Here is a 17,062-nt window from a genome sequence, read left to right as displayed (position 1 = left end):
AGTTTTTCCGAAAATACTTTTTTGAATTTCAATAAAAAATGAGAACAAACAATCGATCTGAAGCTTCTTCATCATCATCATCGGAAAGTGAACAGGAAGAAATGACAAGAACGGAATCCACAAGAATCAGTGATTCATCATCATCAGGAAATCATACAACAACAACACAAAATAATTTGGAAATTGGTAAAGAATTGAAATTAACTCGAATTATTTTTGTCAAGGGGTTACCCTCGCATGTAACGAACTCGCAATTCAAAAAGTTATTTGAGGAGTATGGACAGGTAACCGATGCAAAGATTATGATGGCAAAGAATGGAAAGAGTCGAGGATTTGGATATGTCGGATATAAGAGGCATGAAGAGGCTTTGAATGCATTGCAAGAAAGAAATCAGACGTTTGTCGGGATGGCTAAAATTACGGTTGAATTTGCATTACCTTATAAAGATTCCAGATTGGAACCACCAAAGAGTAAAACTTCAAAAGCTGCTCTTGCCGTCAAGCAAGCATCTTCGAATAGCTCAGCAAACAAAAGTTCTTCTAATGAAGAAGAGGTCGATGAGTTTTTGGGAATTGGAAAGAAAAAATCATCAGGTCCAAAGTTTTGGGAAAATGATTTAGAGGACGAATTTGATGAAGAAATACAGAAGGATAAAAAAAAGGCAGAAGATGAAATGGCTGACGGTTCAAAGCACACTACTACTGATGACGACACAAAAGAATCAGCTACCAAGAAGAAGAAACGAGAAAATGAAACAAGCAAACAATCTGACAATGCGATGTTCGAAAACGATGATAATAACCTGTTATATTTCAATGAAAACGAGGAGGAAGATCCTGGAAGACTCTTTGTGTACAATCTTCACTTTACAACCACAGAAGACGAATTGAAAGAATTATTTGAGCCATTTGGAGAAATTTCTGAAATTCACATTCCAATAGACAATGAAACTAAGCGGTCAAAGGGTGTTGCTTTTGTCCATTTCTTAATTCCAGAACATGCTGACAAGGCTATGAACACTCTCCATAATTCCATCTTTCAAGGTAGAATGATTCACGTCACAAAAGCAAAAGAGAAGCCAAATTTCAATGTGGAAAAGGAAAATATGTTCCTGGGCAAGTCGAAATACAAGAGAGAACAAATGAAAAAGCTGAGAGAACAAGCCGGCTCGTCACACAACTGGAATGCCACATATATGAGTGCGAACACTGTCATGGAGAGCATGAGCAAACAACTTGGAATTTCTAAGAGCGAATTACTACTGAATAATCGGGATTTTTCGAATGTGGATGACAATGCAGCTGTTAGAATGGCTCTCGCAGAAACAGAGTTGATCAAACAAACAAAGGAAGAACTTCAAGACCATGGAATTAATCTGGATTTATTGAACAAGCCTGCTGGACAAGTGAAGCTCTCTAGAACGGTAATTTTGGTGAAAAATATTCCTTTTCATGAGAATACAGAAAAGTTAAAACAAGAACTGCATGATTTGTTTGGATTCAAGAGTAGAAGAATTTCCAGAATCATTATTCCTGCATCCAAAACAATTGCACTGATTGAATTTTACGAACCTGTCGAAGCAAGACAAGCATTTACTCACTTGGCCTACAAGAATTTTTATAATGTTCCACTTTATCTCCAATGGGCACCTGAAGGTGTTCTGCCTCCAAAGAAAGAAGAAAAGAAAGAAGAGCCAAAGAAAGAGGATAAAGGCCCAGTTCGTGTGGCAGACGAAGGCGACGACAATCAAGAAAGCACTGTATTATTTATTAAGAACTTGAACTTTAAAACAACGGAAGAGAGTCTGAAAGAATTATTTAAGATTTACAAACCGCGATCTGTTCGTATTGTGACTGAAAATGGTAAAAGTAAGGGTTTCGGCTTTGCAGAGTTTGGCAGCGTGAAGGATGCGGTCAAAGCTCACGACGAATTACATGGCGTTGAATTGGATAATCACATCTTGGTCGTTCACTATTCCAATATTCAATCCAATGTGAAAACCACAACAGAACCAAAACTTAAAAAACAAGACATCTCGTTCAAAGATGAAGAAAAGGGCGTGACAGTGACCTTCAAAAAGTTAGTCGTGCGAAACGTCGCCTTCGAAGCTACTCGACAAGATTTATATCAGCTATTCAGCACCTATGGACAAGTGAAAACTATTCGTTTACCAAAGAAAGTTGGATCCAACTCACATCGTGGTTTTGCCTTTGTAGAATTTGTATCTCCAAAAGAATGTCATCAAGCTTATCAAGCCCTTAAACACAGTCACTTGTATGGTAGAACGTTGAAACTCGAATTCAGTGAGGATGTCAACATGGAGAATATTCGTGACGTTCAGGAACGAAACCGAGAAGAATATTTAGAAAAAGAAACAAAGAAAAGCAAATCTAGCTCAGGAAAACGAAAACGAGATGCCTTTTTGTAGTGTGGTATTGACATAATAATAATTTCTCCCGCCTTTTATTGTTTACAATAACTTCCCTAACGAACGAAAATTTTTCAAATCCATCCTTCCCTTCTCTCTCTCTCTTCATATTTGTTTTAATATGAATACGATAAAATGTCAGCATCTCAATATTTGAAAGGTACCATTGCTCCGATTCTCTCGCGAGGTATTGCTGAATGTATAGAGGTACAACCACAAGATCCCATTGAATATTTGGGTCTATGGATGTTGCATCATCAACAACAAGAAGCACTCCGAGAGAAGAGATTGAAACAAGAAGAAGAAAATCAACGAGCGATGGAGGAATGGATGGAAACGAAAGGAAAGTTGTTGCAAAAAGCAGTGGAAAGAATTCAAAATGTGGTTCGGGATTTCATTCGTAGGCAAAGAGCTTTCAAAGCGGAGGAACAACAAAAAGTTAAGCAATTAGAAAAATTGTGGGGTGATTTGATGATCAAAGCACAACAAGATCAGAAGCAAGCGGAAGCAAAGGAACAGGAAGAAGCATTGAACGAAAAGGAGAGAATCATGCATGAGAAGATGTTTGAGGCCTCCAAGGAGTTTATCACAAAGCTTGAAAAAGACAGAATTACCTATCTCAAGAAGGCATTTAGACCCCCTCAATGCGTTCCTAGAATTATGAAAGCCGTGTTGTTGGCGCTCGGAGTGGCACCGAAGGAATTAAAAGACTGGAACATGACAAAGGAAAAAATTGGTGCTCCAACGTCATTCGTTAGAAAATTGGTGGCTTTTGAGCCCGAGTCATCCATAGGAAAAACAGCAAGATTTAAACGAGTGAGCAATATTTTGAAAAAGTGGGATATTGAAGTGGTGAAACAACAATCCACCGTTGCATTCCTTTTATATCAATGGTTGACAAATTTATTAGCTTTTAGAGAAAGCTTTATTTCCATTAAAAAAGCAAAGAAAGAAGAAATTGAGGAAGAGGAAGATCCAGGTATTTTGGATGACATGGAAGATGACGAAAAGGATGATCCAAAAGAAATTCCAATGACCTCTGAAGAAACAAAACAGGAAACAAGCGAAGAACGAGCTGAAGATGACGAAGAATAAAGTCTCAAGATTGATTTTTACATAATTTAATCGGTGATCGTTTTTAATTCAACTGTACAGGTCTGGTTGTCTCTGGTTTTTTACAACATCTTTTGTGTGGGAACCAATAGTTCCTCATTGATTTTCTGCTGCATGTATTGATTGAGAAGGTCCCGAAGCTCATTGTTCTGCTTTCGAATCATTTCTGTTTCAGTGATTAACTTCTCTCGTTTTGCAAGAATTTCTCCATATTTTTCTAAACCTCTTTCAAGAGCTCCCCAGACCTTATACCTCGATTCTGGAATAATTTGTGCCATTCTTTTCCAAAACTCTCTTTCTTCTTTTCGTTTTCTGTCCTTCGCTTTTTCGACGGTGCTTAATACCTTCTTCTTTCTACCACTTTCGTTTTGCTCCATCATGGCCTTCTTATTTTGCTCCTCAACAAATTTTCTCAAGATCTTGATCAAGAGCTCTGTGGAGATGTCATGAAGATCCTCTATGCTTCCTTTTTCTTCTTCAATACATTGGATAAAAAAGTTAATCATCTTAGTAGTTTCTTCAGGAGTATCGATTCCTATGACTCGCAAAATGTTATCAACTTTCAACACCTTTGACTCTTCAGGAGGTAATTTTTGCAACAATTTTTCAACCTTCTCCTCAACTAAAAACCCTGCACTGTCACAAAGGGTCTCGAAAATTAATCGAACAGTCTCTCCAGCGGGAGTCATGGTGTTATTTGTTGCTGTGTCTTTGGAAGACTCACTCACAGATTCCGAAAATGAGGACTCCAAGTTGACTGACGTCTCTTGAATAGTAGTTGTATAGTCTTGAGTTTTTTCTGGAATGCTTTTGATATCTTCCTCTGGTGGTATCCACCTGAGGCCAAGCTGTTGTGTGGTGATAATCTCGTCAGCCTTCTTTAATTTTTCAGCCAAATCCTCCACAATTTCCTGATTCATTTTCCAAATATCTTTATACTTCTTGGTGTCTGCTTCTTCAAAATATTTAAATTTTTGTAGTAAATCCTTGTATTGAATGCTCAGCCTCTTAAATTGTTCGGTCGTCTCATTGTTTTCTGCCTTATATTTGTTGTCGTCGCGAATGTATTTTGCCTTGATTCCACTCAACTGATCTTGTAATTTGGCCAAGAGAGCTCGATTGTTTCGGACTGCAGTTTTGTTGTCCTCCACTCTGTCCACCAGTACTTCAAAGTAATATTCCAATTTTTGGGCCATGAGTTGGTATTCTCCTCTAATTGAGTCAATTTCTTGCTCGTATTCATGAATTTCATCAAGGAGTTCCTTTTTTTTCTTGGCATACTTTTCCATCTCTTGATCTGCCAGCACTTTGAGCTGTTGTTCATATTCGTCGACCTTTTGTATTCTACTTAGAGCATAGTTCTCTTCTTTTTTACTTCGTTCTTCTGCAATTGCCTGAAATTCCTCCAAATTTCGTTTAATCAGTTCTTTTCTCTCTTTTTCGAAAGATGTTTCGATTCTGGACAACTCTAACGTGTACAAGTCGATGAGTTCTTTCACCTGAGCATTCATTCTTTCAATCAGAGTATCTAAATCTTTGGTCTGTTTCTTTAAGGCCTTCACATACTCTTCATCTCTCTGTTTGAGTTCTTGGCCAAGCTCTTTAATGAGAGCTTGTTTACTCTCAATCACCTTTAAACACATTTCTTGTTGTTCTAAAAGCTTGTCCATTAATTCTTGATGAGTTTTCTTGTCATACAAAGAAGGCCATTTCATTTGGATTGCTGCATTCTTTTTCGAGCTCACAATAGCCTCACTTTTCAATTTTTGTTGTATTTCCTCTTTCTTGACGTCATACTTGAGTCGTCTCTTATTCTCTTCCATGTCGCTTTCTACTTTCACATTGGTGACAAGTTTTGTTCCCTCTCGAATTTTAGATTTAATAACTCCAACTGATTCGTCAATCTGAGTTCGTGAATCTTGAATGATTGTTTGTACTTCGACTTGTTGAGTTGCTTGTACATTGTTTGTTGTCGCAGCATCTTTTCCGCTCGGTGAGCCCACTATTGGACTCTCATTCCCGTCCTGATTGCTCATCAACGATGTGTTGTTATTGTTGTGTTCTTCTCCTTCAACCCCGTTCTCACCACCCTGTTGTTCCTTAGTATTGATATCAGTGGCTACGGGCATCGAAGATCCCTCTTCTCCGATAGCAGTTACACGCTGCTCTTCACCCGACAACATATTTGAAGAGGATGATGAGGAAGGCATTAATCGCTCTCCATTCATTAGTTCAGTCATTTTTTTTAATATTTGGTGGTTGTACAAAAAAAGGCGGGAAATGTTTCTTGAGGTTTTCGAAACCAAAGGATTTGATTCGAGACAACATCGACAGAACTTGAAAATCAAAGTTAAAAAAATTTCCTCGTTTAGTTACACAGAATACATCAGTACACGTAGGAAATTAAATATAATACTAACTCTTTAATGTTGCTTGGCAATAGCTTCCAAAATGGCCTTAGTCAACTCATAAGTATGAGAAACATCAGCAATTCTGACCTTTTCATCTGGAGAGTGAGCCCCAACAATGGTTGGTCCATAGGAAATCATGTGCATGTTTGGATAAGTTTCCAAGAGCAATCCGCTGTTTGGTTATTGTTGGTACATGCAAATCAAAGATTCGTGAATCGTGGTCATTTGACATAAATGTCACATCATCATTGTATACAACATGAAACTTACCATTCCAAACCAGCATGAATAGCCTTAATCTCTGGTGTTGAGCCATACTTTTGAGTATAGACGTCTTTACAGAGTTTGAGAAGAGGCGAGTCCATATTTGGTTGCCATCCAACATAACCATCTCCATGTTTAACTTCAGCTCCAGAAAGTCTGAAAACAGAACCAACTGCAGTAGCAGCATAAACCTTGGCAGATTCAACACTGGATCTTTGTGAGGTGCAGAATTCAATCTTACCATCACGTGTAGTAATGATGGCCAAATTGGTTGATGTCTCAACAAGACCTTCAATAACAGGACTCATTTGAATGACGCCATGAGGACAAGCAAAAATAACGCTAATCAACTTGTTCAACAATTCAGAGGTAATGACCTTGGTTGAGGTAGTTGGAGTTTCAACTGGTTGAACAGAAATCTTCAATCCAGGTTCGACAACACTGTATTCACCATAGGCGAGCTTTTCAAAGGAGGCAACTCTTTGCTTGACAGCCTCTAATTTATCCTTTCTAACATAGGCATTAACCCAAGCTTCTCTTGGAATTGCATTTCTCTTGGAACCTATCGAATATTTCAATATTTTTCAACCATACATCAAATCGCACAAATGAATCACATACCTGCTTCAATGTAGTAAACCTTAACATTCTCGGGTGTGACATCATCCAACACATATTTTAATGTTCTTCCCAATAATTTAATTGCATTTCCACGACCAGTGTGAATGTCAATACCAGAGTGACCTCCTTTCAAACCACCAACCATGATCGATACTTGCTCATATTCCGATGGATTTGTCAACTCCTCTTCCACAACTTTGAATGTAGCAACAGTATCCATACCACCAGCACATCCTGTTGAAATTGAGAGAAACAAGAAGAGCATTGCCGAGCATTTCACACAAACATGACATCCATTAAAGAAAATCATTCAAAATAAAAACCGCATGAGATCGATACATACCAACATAGAAAGCACCAAGCTCCTCAGCATCCAAATTTAACAAATATTTGGCAGTGCAAAAGTCAGGAGTCAATGCCATGACACCTGTCATGCCAGTTTCTTCGTCAATGGTCAACAACAATTCCATTGGACCGTGAATTGTGTCCTTATCAGCAGCAAGAGCCAATCCTGTACAAACACCAATACCATTATCGCTTCCGAGAGTAGTTCCATTAGCTTCGATCCATTCTCCATCTTCAGTACGAAGGAGAGTGATTGGGTCATTATCAAAATCGTGTTGGGTTGTTTTCTGAACAATGTTCAAAATTTTACAGTATGAATTACATCGATTATATTTCATGAGCATGATGAGAATCCCAAGAAGTATCATGACAATGAATGCTGCATGAGAATCCCAAGTGTCATTCATGTAATAAAACTTACATTTTTCTGGAAAGGATATCATCAACAAGAAGATCATTGCATCCAACCAATATAAATGAAGCGATAAATTCAAGTTCAATGTAATTAATTGATGGTAGTGTTAAATTCATAAATGTTATCACCATTATGATAAAAGAGAACGGCACCACATTATCGCCATCACCATCGGAATCCCTGAATCATCAAGACAACCTACCTCACAGACCATATCAATATGTCCTTGAATAGCAACAGTTGGAGCATTCTCATATCCAGGAGTAGCTTGTACTTTAATCAAACAGTTTCCAACTTTATCCACCTTGATTTCAAAGTTATTCTCCTTGGCATATTCCTTCAAGAATTCAATGGCCTTTTGTTTCCTTCTTTGAAGGACGTGGGCATTGAGAGAGTCTAACAAAATAATTCCAAACTGGAGCTGGATTCAAGCCTTTGATGGCGTCCAGGCTTTTCTGAAGAGAGGATGAGTTCGTCATGATGAAGATTTTTTAAATTCAAAAAAACAAAATCCGATCGGCCTCCAAGTAGATGATCATCATTTACCTACTTGTCATTCGATCAGCAAGAATATTCTCGCTCCCTTCACTGGCAAATCGATGAGGGATCGTGATCGAATGAGAAAGATCCGATAAGGAAGTAAGGAGTTCAATCACTTGTTGGACCCGAGTGGTATGAGGAAAATCATGAAGCAGCGCGCTGAGAAAAAATGTATGTAGAAGCACCAAGAGTGCACAATTACGAAGACTCTGTGCTTCAACAACTGTTTCATCCACAAAGACGAGTGTTGATATTGGATGGAGCCATCGCAACAGAATTAAACAAGAGAGGATTCCATCTGACTCCATCGTTGTGGTGTGCACATTTATTAAAAGAGAATCCAAAAGCCATACAAGACGTGCATGATTCCTATTTGCACGAAGGAGGATGTGATATTTGCACCACAGCAAGCTATCAAGTTTCAAAGGAAGGATTTGAAAGATATGAAAGATTGATTGCGGATCAGAATAATGATGATCATCACCAGGACGAACCAGAAACACATCATTCTCCACAAACGAAAAAACACAGTGAGGAAATTGTGAATCAAGCACTACGACAATCGATTCGAATGGCAAAAGAAGCCGTCCAACACTACGAAAATAATAAGGCAACACAAGTTGATATCAATACCACTTTTGGGAAGAAATTCGTGGCTGCAAGTTTGAGCTGTTTTGGAGCTTCAATTTCAGACATTACTGGCATTGCGAAAGAATATTATGGAGATTATTTGGATGACGATGTGGATGAAAATAGAGAGCATTATGTACATGCAGTCATTAAAGAATTGAGTGACGAATTGTACAAAATTGATCAATCACCACACAAGGGTGGTATCGAACAAGTCATCTATGAATTTCATCTTCCAAGGGTGAGAGAATTATTGAGAGAAGAGCCTGATTTTCTACTTTTGGAAACCATGCCAGTATTGAGAGAGGTGAAAATTTTGTGTGAACGAGTCATTCCTGATGCCTTAAAAGAATTGAAAACAAACAACCAATTACCACAGACAAGAAAACAAATGATACTGATATCGTTCCAATGTAAAGATGGTGAACATACAGGTCACGGAGAGCCAATAATTTCATGTGCCAAGTTTGTAAATGAGATGAATTCACAAATAACCATGTCACATGGAGATTATCAAATTGTTGGAATGGGAGTAAATTGTGTGTCACCATCCATTACACCATCACTGCTCGATAATATTGACTCTGCCCTCAATTCAGACGTGGCAATTATTGTTTATCCTAATAGTGGTGAGATTTGGGATTGTTCACAACAGACTTGGCTACCTCCCAGCAAGGAAAATGAATGGGACTACGAGAAAGATTTCATTCCCTTCATTAAAGCTTGGAGGGATCAGCATCCTCACAGACGTCTAATTGTAGGTGGTTGTTGTAGAACTGGTCCAAATCACATTTGTAAGCTTTCCAAGGTATTGCTCTAGGAATGACACAAAAATCATGATGATGATAGCATATGTGGAATGCATTGAAAATTTCATTTAGGATTGTATCGAATTAGTCGTGATATATTAAATGCTGTGGTATTATGATGATGAAAAGGCTATCTAATGATCGGATGCAATCATCATCAATTAAATAAATATATTCAATATCATCGGGTTGCATACTTTATGATTATTTCTTACGCATATGTTCCTTTCGGGTTGCATCCTGTAAAGCTTCCGTATCGACATCTGCTACTGGAAGTTGAATATAACGCACCGTACTTCCTCTAATAAAACAATTCTTTATGCAACACAAGTACGGATACTTTTCCTTGTCCTCCACTTGTACATTATTCAATTTTACATTCAAATATTGATCCACACTATGCAACGTTCCTCGGAGCGATACATCATTCTTCAATTCAACAATGACTTCCTTGTCGACGAGTGTTTTGAAGAAGCTGTAAAAGAGCATTTTTTTAATATCGCTTTGTTTATTTATATTGAATAAACATTCTCAATATTGAAACGACGTGACATATCTGAGGTTAAGAATGTTAACCAATCCAACAATTAATTGTAATTTGAAGATAATTTTGTTTCCACTTTTATTTTGGAAATTTAGCTGACTTGAATGAACTTGATCACACGCAATGACAAAACACTTGTTTGCTCAATAGGTCATACATTCTTTGAAAGGACGGAGAAATAAACGATTCACCAGAGCTCACGGAAGGTCCTTTGTAACTAGTTTTCACAGAAAATCGTTTCGGTTGAGTCTGAATGATACTAATCTCAAACGCTTCTCTCGTGTCTTGATCTAAATATCCCTTAATAGTTGCCATGAGTTGATCTTTACTCTTGACCGTAATAAATTCTTTCTGTTTTAACAATGTTTCGTAGATAGAGGTCAATACGGCACCTGCGGTTGCAAAACCTTTGGTCACAGTTTGATACATGTCTCTTTGAACAGTAATCGAACTCACCATGGAGGATGCTGAGCTCGATGCTTGAAGAATGGCCGCTGAGGAGGATATTCTTGAAGAATGTTCTTGAAATTTCCAACAAATTCCCCATCGTGACGTTTTTCCTTGAACAAATTCTGTGGTGTGAAAAATAATCTGGAGCTGATGTTGATTGTGGTTGTCCTCATCATCATTGTGGGAAGTTAAGAGTTTCATTTCACCTGCATTCAATTGTGCAATGTATTCTCTCAGTGGTTGTAAAGTCTTCTTCTTTCCCAACATGGAACTGAACCAACAATGTTCAAAGATGGACATGGATCTTTTGTGAGTCATTAAGAACACACTGTCCTCAATCATTCGTTTCACAAAAGTTTCTTCACCTCCCACAGTGACCATCTCATTGGAATTTCCTCGACAATCATTCTTGGGATTTCTATTCACAGGTTCATTTTGATCAAAAAAAGGTGGATTACACATGGTGAAATCAACTCGTGTCAAAGGTTGTAACCAAGAGGAGGGTTTTTGTTGAGGCATGGATTCAATATTCGAGAGAATGTTTTTCAAAATATCTTGACTCGATTCATCGACATGTACCAAATAGATCGATTCTTGGAAAGACTCACTGTTTTTCATAATATTTTCTTTTGCAATCATCAAACTTTCTTCTGAAATGTCGGTAGCAATAAATTTCCATTGATACATTTTGTGACCAAGAAGAGGATAAATACAACTTGCTCCAGTTCCAACATCAATTCCAACAATGGGTCCATTGGTTGCATTGGCAGTGTCATTGGATTTTTCAAGCTCTAATAAATCGTTCAACCAATGAATGTAATTTGCTCGATTGGTCACAGGAGGACACAAATGATCTAATGGTAAGCTCCACTCAATATTGAAATCATGCTTTAATAGAACTTTGGTTAGATTCATGACAGATTCTGCATTTTTCCAATCGATCGATCCTTGTTCATTCACACTGTTTCGAATGAGTATTTAAATTAATTTGGAAATGAATATTGTAATATATGTTACAATTAAATTTAATAATAATATTGTCATATATATGACAATATTAGATTTATATTACTATTAATTTTTTATATTATAAATCACATGTACTTACTATTGCGCAAAGAATGGATACTGTTTTGCTAATTGTAAAAAATCAGGACTCGAATTGAGCATGTATTTGGAATTCCGATGTCGATTTAGCATGGCATGTGAAGGTTTTTGAATTTTGTTCTGGTAAGGACCAACAACCGATTGTTTTTGATTCTTTGTTTTTCTTGGCACCAATCGAACGGCTTCTTCTTCCTCTTCGTTCTGGTCTTTAAGTTGATCACATGATGGATTCATTATTTTTTTATTTATTTTTTAATAAATTAATTTTCAATATTCGTTTCCATTAAGCAGCTGTAGCAAACCACATTCATCACGGTGATTGATTGAACATGTTTGTATCCAAAGTGGTCATTCACCTTGGACCGAATTGTCACAACGTATTTTCCTCTTCAGAGTTGTGCCAGTTATATGAAATCGTTCAAGCATGAAAAGATTTTGATTTTAGGAATATTGTCCAAAACTTGTTACTGAACATTATTAGATGGTTCTTGGGATTCAATTTCTGCGAGTGTTTTCTTGACCAAATCTAATGCTTCCATGTATTTAGCCACACACCGATTTTCACAAATCGACTCTCCTGAATGAATATCATTGTGTTTGAATTCAAGACCAATACAGTCCTTGAAACATTGTTTGACCATACTAATGTTTTGAGAGTGTGGATCATCCAATATTATTTCATCCAATAATTTTTAATTTAAATAGATAAATAGGAATATATTTAAAATAATATGAAGGATTGCCAAAGATAATTCCGATGCCATAATTCCAATGTTCATCACCACCATCATCGTGATTTGTAAAAATACTCACTGACTATAGTTATCTTTAAGCGTGTAGGCTTCCACTTTGGCCATTTCAAGCTCCTCAGGAGTCTCGGCGGTCGCCACAATTCGATACACTGGATTATTGGCTGCTTGCATTTTTTTCTCGAACAGTTTTTCTTACAGTCGATTTCTTTATTACAAAATTGATTGAATAATTTATTTCGCATGAATGTCAATATTACTTGGTCTCTTGGTCTCCATAATATTCTGAGATGAGATTTTGTTGGTTTTCTGTTTGAGAGAAAGCGAAACCACGATATTCACCTGGTTTGGTAATGTTGGTGAAGAACTTCTTGAGATTTTGAGCTTCAAGTGGTGAACGCCTCTTTCTCTTGATGGTGACAGGCAAACCTTCTTCGAATGGGAAGTGTTGCATAATTTCTTCTCTAGATTTCTTGTCGTGTGTGGCTTGGACTTCATAGTACAATTTTCGAGATTGAATTCTAACCCAGAATTTCCAGAAAACGTCACGTAAACAACAAATTGCAACAGTTACCATCAAAACGACCCAGAAATGTGGAGTAAGGAAAATTCGATATTCCTGTAAAATGTCATAAAATTCTTTCAAAACTGGATATGGGAATCGGAAAGCGTAGAAGAGAGATCCATAAACAAAGATAAATAGTGGCCAGATCAAAAGACTTCCCAAGTAGAAAACAACGTGCATCCATGTCCATGATGAGGTTTCCAAAGCAATTTTGATTGTAATGACCACTAAAACACAAGAATATACCACAATACCAATGCTGTAGGTGTCAATATCTTGCCCATCTGGGAACTTGGCTCCAACAAGGCAAAAGAATGGAACAAAGAAACAAACTACTGAGTGGAAAATAGAGTTTACAATCCATCCAACAAATACTCTTGCATTGAACTGTACGGGTGGTTGTTTTTTTTGAAAAATATAAATCATGACCGTCATGGTATAGCAAGCTGATGAATATTTGATTTGTAACAGTAAAATACTTACGAATGCATTCTTGTGACCTTGATAATACAATTCTGGGAATTTCTCAGCCACACTTGCAGGAACATCTCTGTCCAAAACAGCCAAGACAAGGATAGGCATGCATGAGAACACAAGGTTATACAAACCGATGGTCCATCTGTCGTGAATACTTGTTCCAGAATATCCGTTGAAGAAGACGAACCACAATTGTGTTAAATATAAAATACTGTTCTTATAGAAACAATAAAGGACAAGCTTTGAAACTCTTCTATAGCTCCATCGACCATGAACGAGAAGTAATCTTTTGAGGAAACGGAACTGGCCAATAGAATAATCTGATGAATTTGCAGCTTGAAGACCTTCAACACCGCTGATGCCGATACCAACGTGAGCCGACTGAATCATGGACACGTCGTTTGCGCCGTCACCAATCGCAAGTGTTATACTGTCTACGTTCTGTTTAACCAATAGAACAACATCGGCTTTTTGTTTTGGAGAAACACGGCAACAAACCACAGATTTACACTTGATAGCAAGTTGAAGGAAAACCTCTCTCAAGGTGTGATCTTCTAAGATCGAATGCAATCGTTCTCCGTCTACAACTAAGCCAAGTACATCCTCACTTTCCTTTGCATTGTTAGCAGCATTCAAACTTGTCTCCAAAAATTCCTTAATATCTGAATAGGTGTGACCCTCTACAACAAGAATGCTCATAGCAGAGTTTAACAGATCGCAAGCGAAACCAATGTTAATAGCGGTTTCAAGTTTGTCTCCTGTGAGGACCCAAATTTTGATTCCAGCATTTCCTAACTCGTAGATAGTGTCTGCAACTCCGGTTTGTAACTTATCTTCAATACCTGTTGCGCCAACTAATTCCATGTTCTTTTCAATCTTGGCTGCTGTTGTTTCCACTTTGGCTGTTCTGTCCTCGAGAGAAGTTTTGGCTTCCTCATATTGTTTATGCCATTGCTCGTATTCTGCTTCGTCAAGATAAGCTTTAGCACACAATAGAGTTCTCAAACCTTCTGTTCCCATAATCTCGAGATGCTTCAAAGTGATGTCACCATAGGGTTGTGGTTGCTTGAGAAGTGGGTAAATGACAGAATCTGCTCCTTTACACAATAATATGAGTTTTCCTTGTGGATCTCTAACGATTACAGATTGGCGTTTTCTATCACTCGAAAACTCAATGATATCCAATACTTGATACGTTTCGTCAACACCATTCAACCTAATTGTGACTTCATTTGGAGTTCTTGCAATAAATTCTACTCCCAAGTATTTGGCTGCTTTAACTAAGGCAGCTTCGTCTGGAGATGACGCTTGATAAATAATTTCTTGGCCCTTTCCTCGTTCAGGAATTACAGTATGACAAACAGCTAGAAGTCTCAAGAAATCTTCAATAACAGCTCTATTTGATCCTTTTTGCCATACACCATTCATGAGCCTTTCATCATAAAATTGGAAATTTGGATTATTCTTAACATGAGGTGGTCTATTATCAGCAATGACTTTTCCTTCTCTCTTTGCAGCTGCAAGAGCAATTTCTGTGACACCCGTTCCATAAAGTTCACCTGCAACTGAACATTTCATAACTATCAATGTTGTCAATAATAAATTAGAATACATATTTTCATATTAGTACTTACAGTCCATTTTGTTTTCAGTCAATGTACCAGTCTTATCAGAGAAAATAAAATTAACTTGACCTAATTCTTCGTTAAGGGCAGAAGATCTAACGTTAGCAGGAGTGTCTGTGTCTTCGTGATACATTTGTAAATCTTTGCTGATGATGATGCCTTGCACAAGCTTGGCAGCCTCAATAGACACGTACAAAGAAATAGGTATCAAGTTGTTCAACAAAATAAGAAAAGTCCAAAAGCCCTTAAATCCAATCCATGCAACCTCACCGGCATTCACATTGAAGTTCTTGAATAAATACCACATTTTTCCATTGTTGGCTGTCCAGATCATGAGACAAATGTCGCAAATAACAATGAGAGTAATTTCTAAAGCAAGGACAAGCAACACAAGTTTGTTTGTCATTCTTTCAATTCTACTTGTTTTGTGTGGTGTTTCTCTATTGGTAGAAAATGAGCAGAATGAAAATGAATAAATTATGTTGATACCATTACACAAATTAAGTTGAACAAAACTACTTACTTGGTGTTCATCATGAGCTTGGTATCATGACCTGTAAAAACAGCAATACCAATAATGAAATCAGTATTCCTCAAAGAGGAGCCCTTAAAAAAAGTTTAGCAATAAATGCAATATTTAAATGATACATACCCTCAAGCATACTTGTTCAGGATCCAAAGAAAGTTTCTTTCCATTTGACATGATAAGAGTTCCTTCAAATTTGTACAATCTATTGTTTGGTTTTTCACATTCCAATGTCATTCGAGTGTTTTCTAAAACATTTGGTGAAATCATGTCCATTGTTTCATGTCTGGCTCTTCTAATTTTTAAGTTTGTCTCACTAGAATAGTGGTGGTCACATTGTTAAAGTCAAAAACTATCCAAAAGCAAATACTCACCCGTCAAGACTCGATGTTTCAATGTAACAAATGCCTTGATGTTCACTGCTGGATAATAATATCAAATCACAAGGGAAAGGCTCCCTATTGCAAACTCGAACAATGTCACCAGTCTGCACGTCCTTCCAAAACACGTCGACAAACACTCCATCTCTCAAAACGTGAGCCGTTCTCTTATTTGTAATGTTGTCGGAATAACGTCTTCTAATGTCTTCATAGGCGTCCTTCATCATTGTAAATATCAACACTAGTTAGTTTTCGTAAAATAATATTTTGTGAACGATCATGAGCATTATGATGAATTTTTGAACAATTCCCACTTACCCATTCCCAACGGAATAAATGTCGTAAATTGACCAGTTGGCGATAGTGTGGGAATCAACTGCAAAATAGCAATTACCAAAAAGTCTGTATCGTTGATAATAGGTCATGTACATTCCGAATTCCATCATGAAATGTCAAGAATCAATTGAATTATCGAACGACAAAATAATAAACATTCGAAAATAGTTGTTTCACGTGATCCGCAATGAGTCTCTCTCCATCGAAATAATTATTGAAACAATCATAAACTTACAACAATTCGCGAAACGATGAAATTGTTCCCACAAGTTTTTAAATATAAAATTCAAATAGGTATACTTGGTTGTCTTGATGTCATTCTTTGGAAATTTGAAGGGTTGATTAGCAACGTGGTCATTGACACGGATCACTCTTGTTGTTGATTTCAAATCATGCTTTTCTACCTTTCCTGGGTTATTGAATGTACCATTGTCTGTATTGTACGTTTGGAGATTTCCTCCACTCAATAGATCCTCACTTTCATCATCCGATGTTTTGGAGTTGATCAACAAAGGCTCTTGCAAAGCCTTGTTGGAAGAAGGCGGTTTGATGAGAATAGACTTATATTAGTCAATGATCATCGGCTCATCGTGATGAACAATTACAAACCTTTTCCTCACTCCTATTGATACTCATCCCGTAAGTCTCCAGATGATGAGAAAGTTATAGAGAGGTGATGATGATGGCGAGAGGAAAAATCAGACGGTTCAACAACACAAGAAAAAA

At 37.3% G+C, this 17,062-nt stretch overlaps 9 protein-coding genes across 9 annotated transcripts; 3 read left to right on the top strand and 6 right to left on the bottom strand.

Annotated features, from left to right (window-relative positions):
• Positions 1 to 38: 38 nt before the first annotated feature.
• On the top strand, positions 39 to 2,429 carry FDP41_004422 (uncharacterized protein; the record flags this gene model as incomplete). The annotated part of the gene is made up of 1 exon (XM_044707835.1): positions 39 to 2,429. One exon carries the CDS (start codon positions 39 to 41, stop codon positions 2,427 to 2,429), a length of 2,391 nt encoding a protein of 796 aa, XP_044561236.1.
• Positions 2,430 to 2,564: 135 nt separating this feature from the next.
• FDP41_004421 (uncharacterized protein) lies at positions 2,565 to 3,524 on the top strand (the record flags this gene model as incomplete). Its single annotated transcript, XM_044707834.1, has 1 exon — positions 2,565 to 3,524. One exon carries the CDS (start codon positions 2,565 to 2,567, stop codon positions 3,522 to 3,524), a length of 960 nt encoding a protein of 319 aa, XP_044561235.1.
• An 80-nt stretch (positions 3,525 to 3,604) lies between these two features.
• FDP41_004420 (uncharacterized protein) lies at positions 3,605 to 5,782 on the bottom strand (the record flags this gene model as incomplete). The annotated part of the gene is made up of 1 exon (XM_044707833.1): positions 3,605 to 5,782. One exon carries the CDS (start codon positions 5,780 to 5,782, stop codon positions 3,605 to 3,607), a length of 2,178 nt encoding a protein of 725 aa, XP_044561234.1.
• Positions 5,783 to 5,965: 183 nt separating this feature from the next.
• Positions 5,966 to 8,155, bottom strand: FDP41_004419 (uncharacterized protein; the record flags this gene model as incomplete). Its single annotated transcript, XM_044707831.1, has 7 exons — positions 5,966 to 6,125; positions 6,224 to 6,779; positions 6,839 to 7,072; positions 7,182 to 7,470; positions 7,605 to 7,610; positions 7,801 to 7,994; positions 8,149 to 8,155. 7 exons carry the CDS (start codon positions 8,153 to 8,155, stop codon positions 5,966 to 5,968), a joined length of 1,446 nt encoding a protein of 481 aa, XP_044561233.1.
• Positions 8,156 to 8,307: 152 nt separating this feature from the next.
• FDP41_004418 (uncharacterized protein) lies at positions 8,308 to 9,588 on the top strand (the record flags this gene model as incomplete). The annotated part of the gene is made up of 1 exon (XM_044707830.1): positions 8,308 to 9,588. One exon carries the CDS (start codon positions 8,308 to 8,310, stop codon positions 9,586 to 9,588), a length of 1,281 nt encoding a protein of 426 aa, XP_044561232.1.
• A 193-nt stretch (positions 9,589 to 9,781) lies between these two features.
• FDP41_004417 (uncharacterized protein) lies at positions 9,782 to 10,066 on the bottom strand (the record flags this gene model as incomplete). Its single annotated transcript, XM_044707829.1, has 1 exon — positions 9,782 to 10,066. The coding sequence occupies one exon, from the start codon at positions 10,064 to 10,066 to the stop codon at positions 9,782 to 9,784; it is 285 nt and encodes a 94-aa protein (XP_044561231.1).
• Positions 10,067 to 10,235: 169 nt separating this feature from the next.
• FDP41_004416 (uncharacterized protein) lies at positions 10,236 to 11,912 on the bottom strand (the record flags this gene model as incomplete). Its single annotated transcript, XM_044707828.1, has 2 exons — positions 10,236 to 11,532; positions 11,680 to 11,912. 2 exons carry the CDS (start codon positions 11,910 to 11,912, stop codon positions 10,236 to 10,238), a joined length of 1,530 nt encoding a protein of 509 aa, XP_044561230.1.
• Positions 11,913 to 12,142: 230 nt separating this feature from the next.
• On the bottom strand, positions 12,143 to 12,601 carry FDP41_004415 (uncharacterized protein; the record flags this gene model as incomplete). Its single annotated transcript, XM_044707827.1, has 2 exons — positions 12,143 to 12,320; positions 12,492 to 12,601. The coding sequence occupies 2 exons, from the start codon at positions 12,599 to 12,601 to the stop codon at positions 12,143 to 12,145; spliced, it is 288 nt and encodes a 95-aa protein (XP_044561229.1).
• Positions 12,602 to 12,683: 82 nt separating this feature from the next.
• On the bottom strand, positions 12,684 to 16,972 carry FDP41_004414 (uncharacterized protein; the record flags this gene model as incomplete). Its single annotated transcript, XM_044707826.1, has 9 exons — positions 12,684 to 13,379; positions 13,476 to 15,049; positions 15,104 to 15,534; positions 15,618 to 15,700; positions 15,747 to 15,936; positions 15,995 to 16,241; positions 16,319 to 16,402; positions 16,572 to 16,896; positions 16,946 to 16,972. 9 exons carry the CDS (start codon positions 16,970 to 16,972, stop codon positions 12,684 to 12,686), a joined length of 3,657 nt encoding a protein of 1,218 aa, XP_044561228.1.
• Positions 16,973 to 17,062: the final 90 nt, after the last annotated feature.

Source organism: Naegleria fowleri (assembly GCF_008403515.1).
Source record: "Naegleria fowleri strain ATCC 30894 chromosome Unknown tig37, whole genome shotgun sequence".
Classification (NCBI taxonomy): Eukaryota; Heterolobosea; class Eutetramitea; order Acrasida; family Naegleriidae; genus Naegleria; species Naegleria fowleri.
This window is presented reverse-complemented; position numbering and strand designations above follow the sequence as displayed.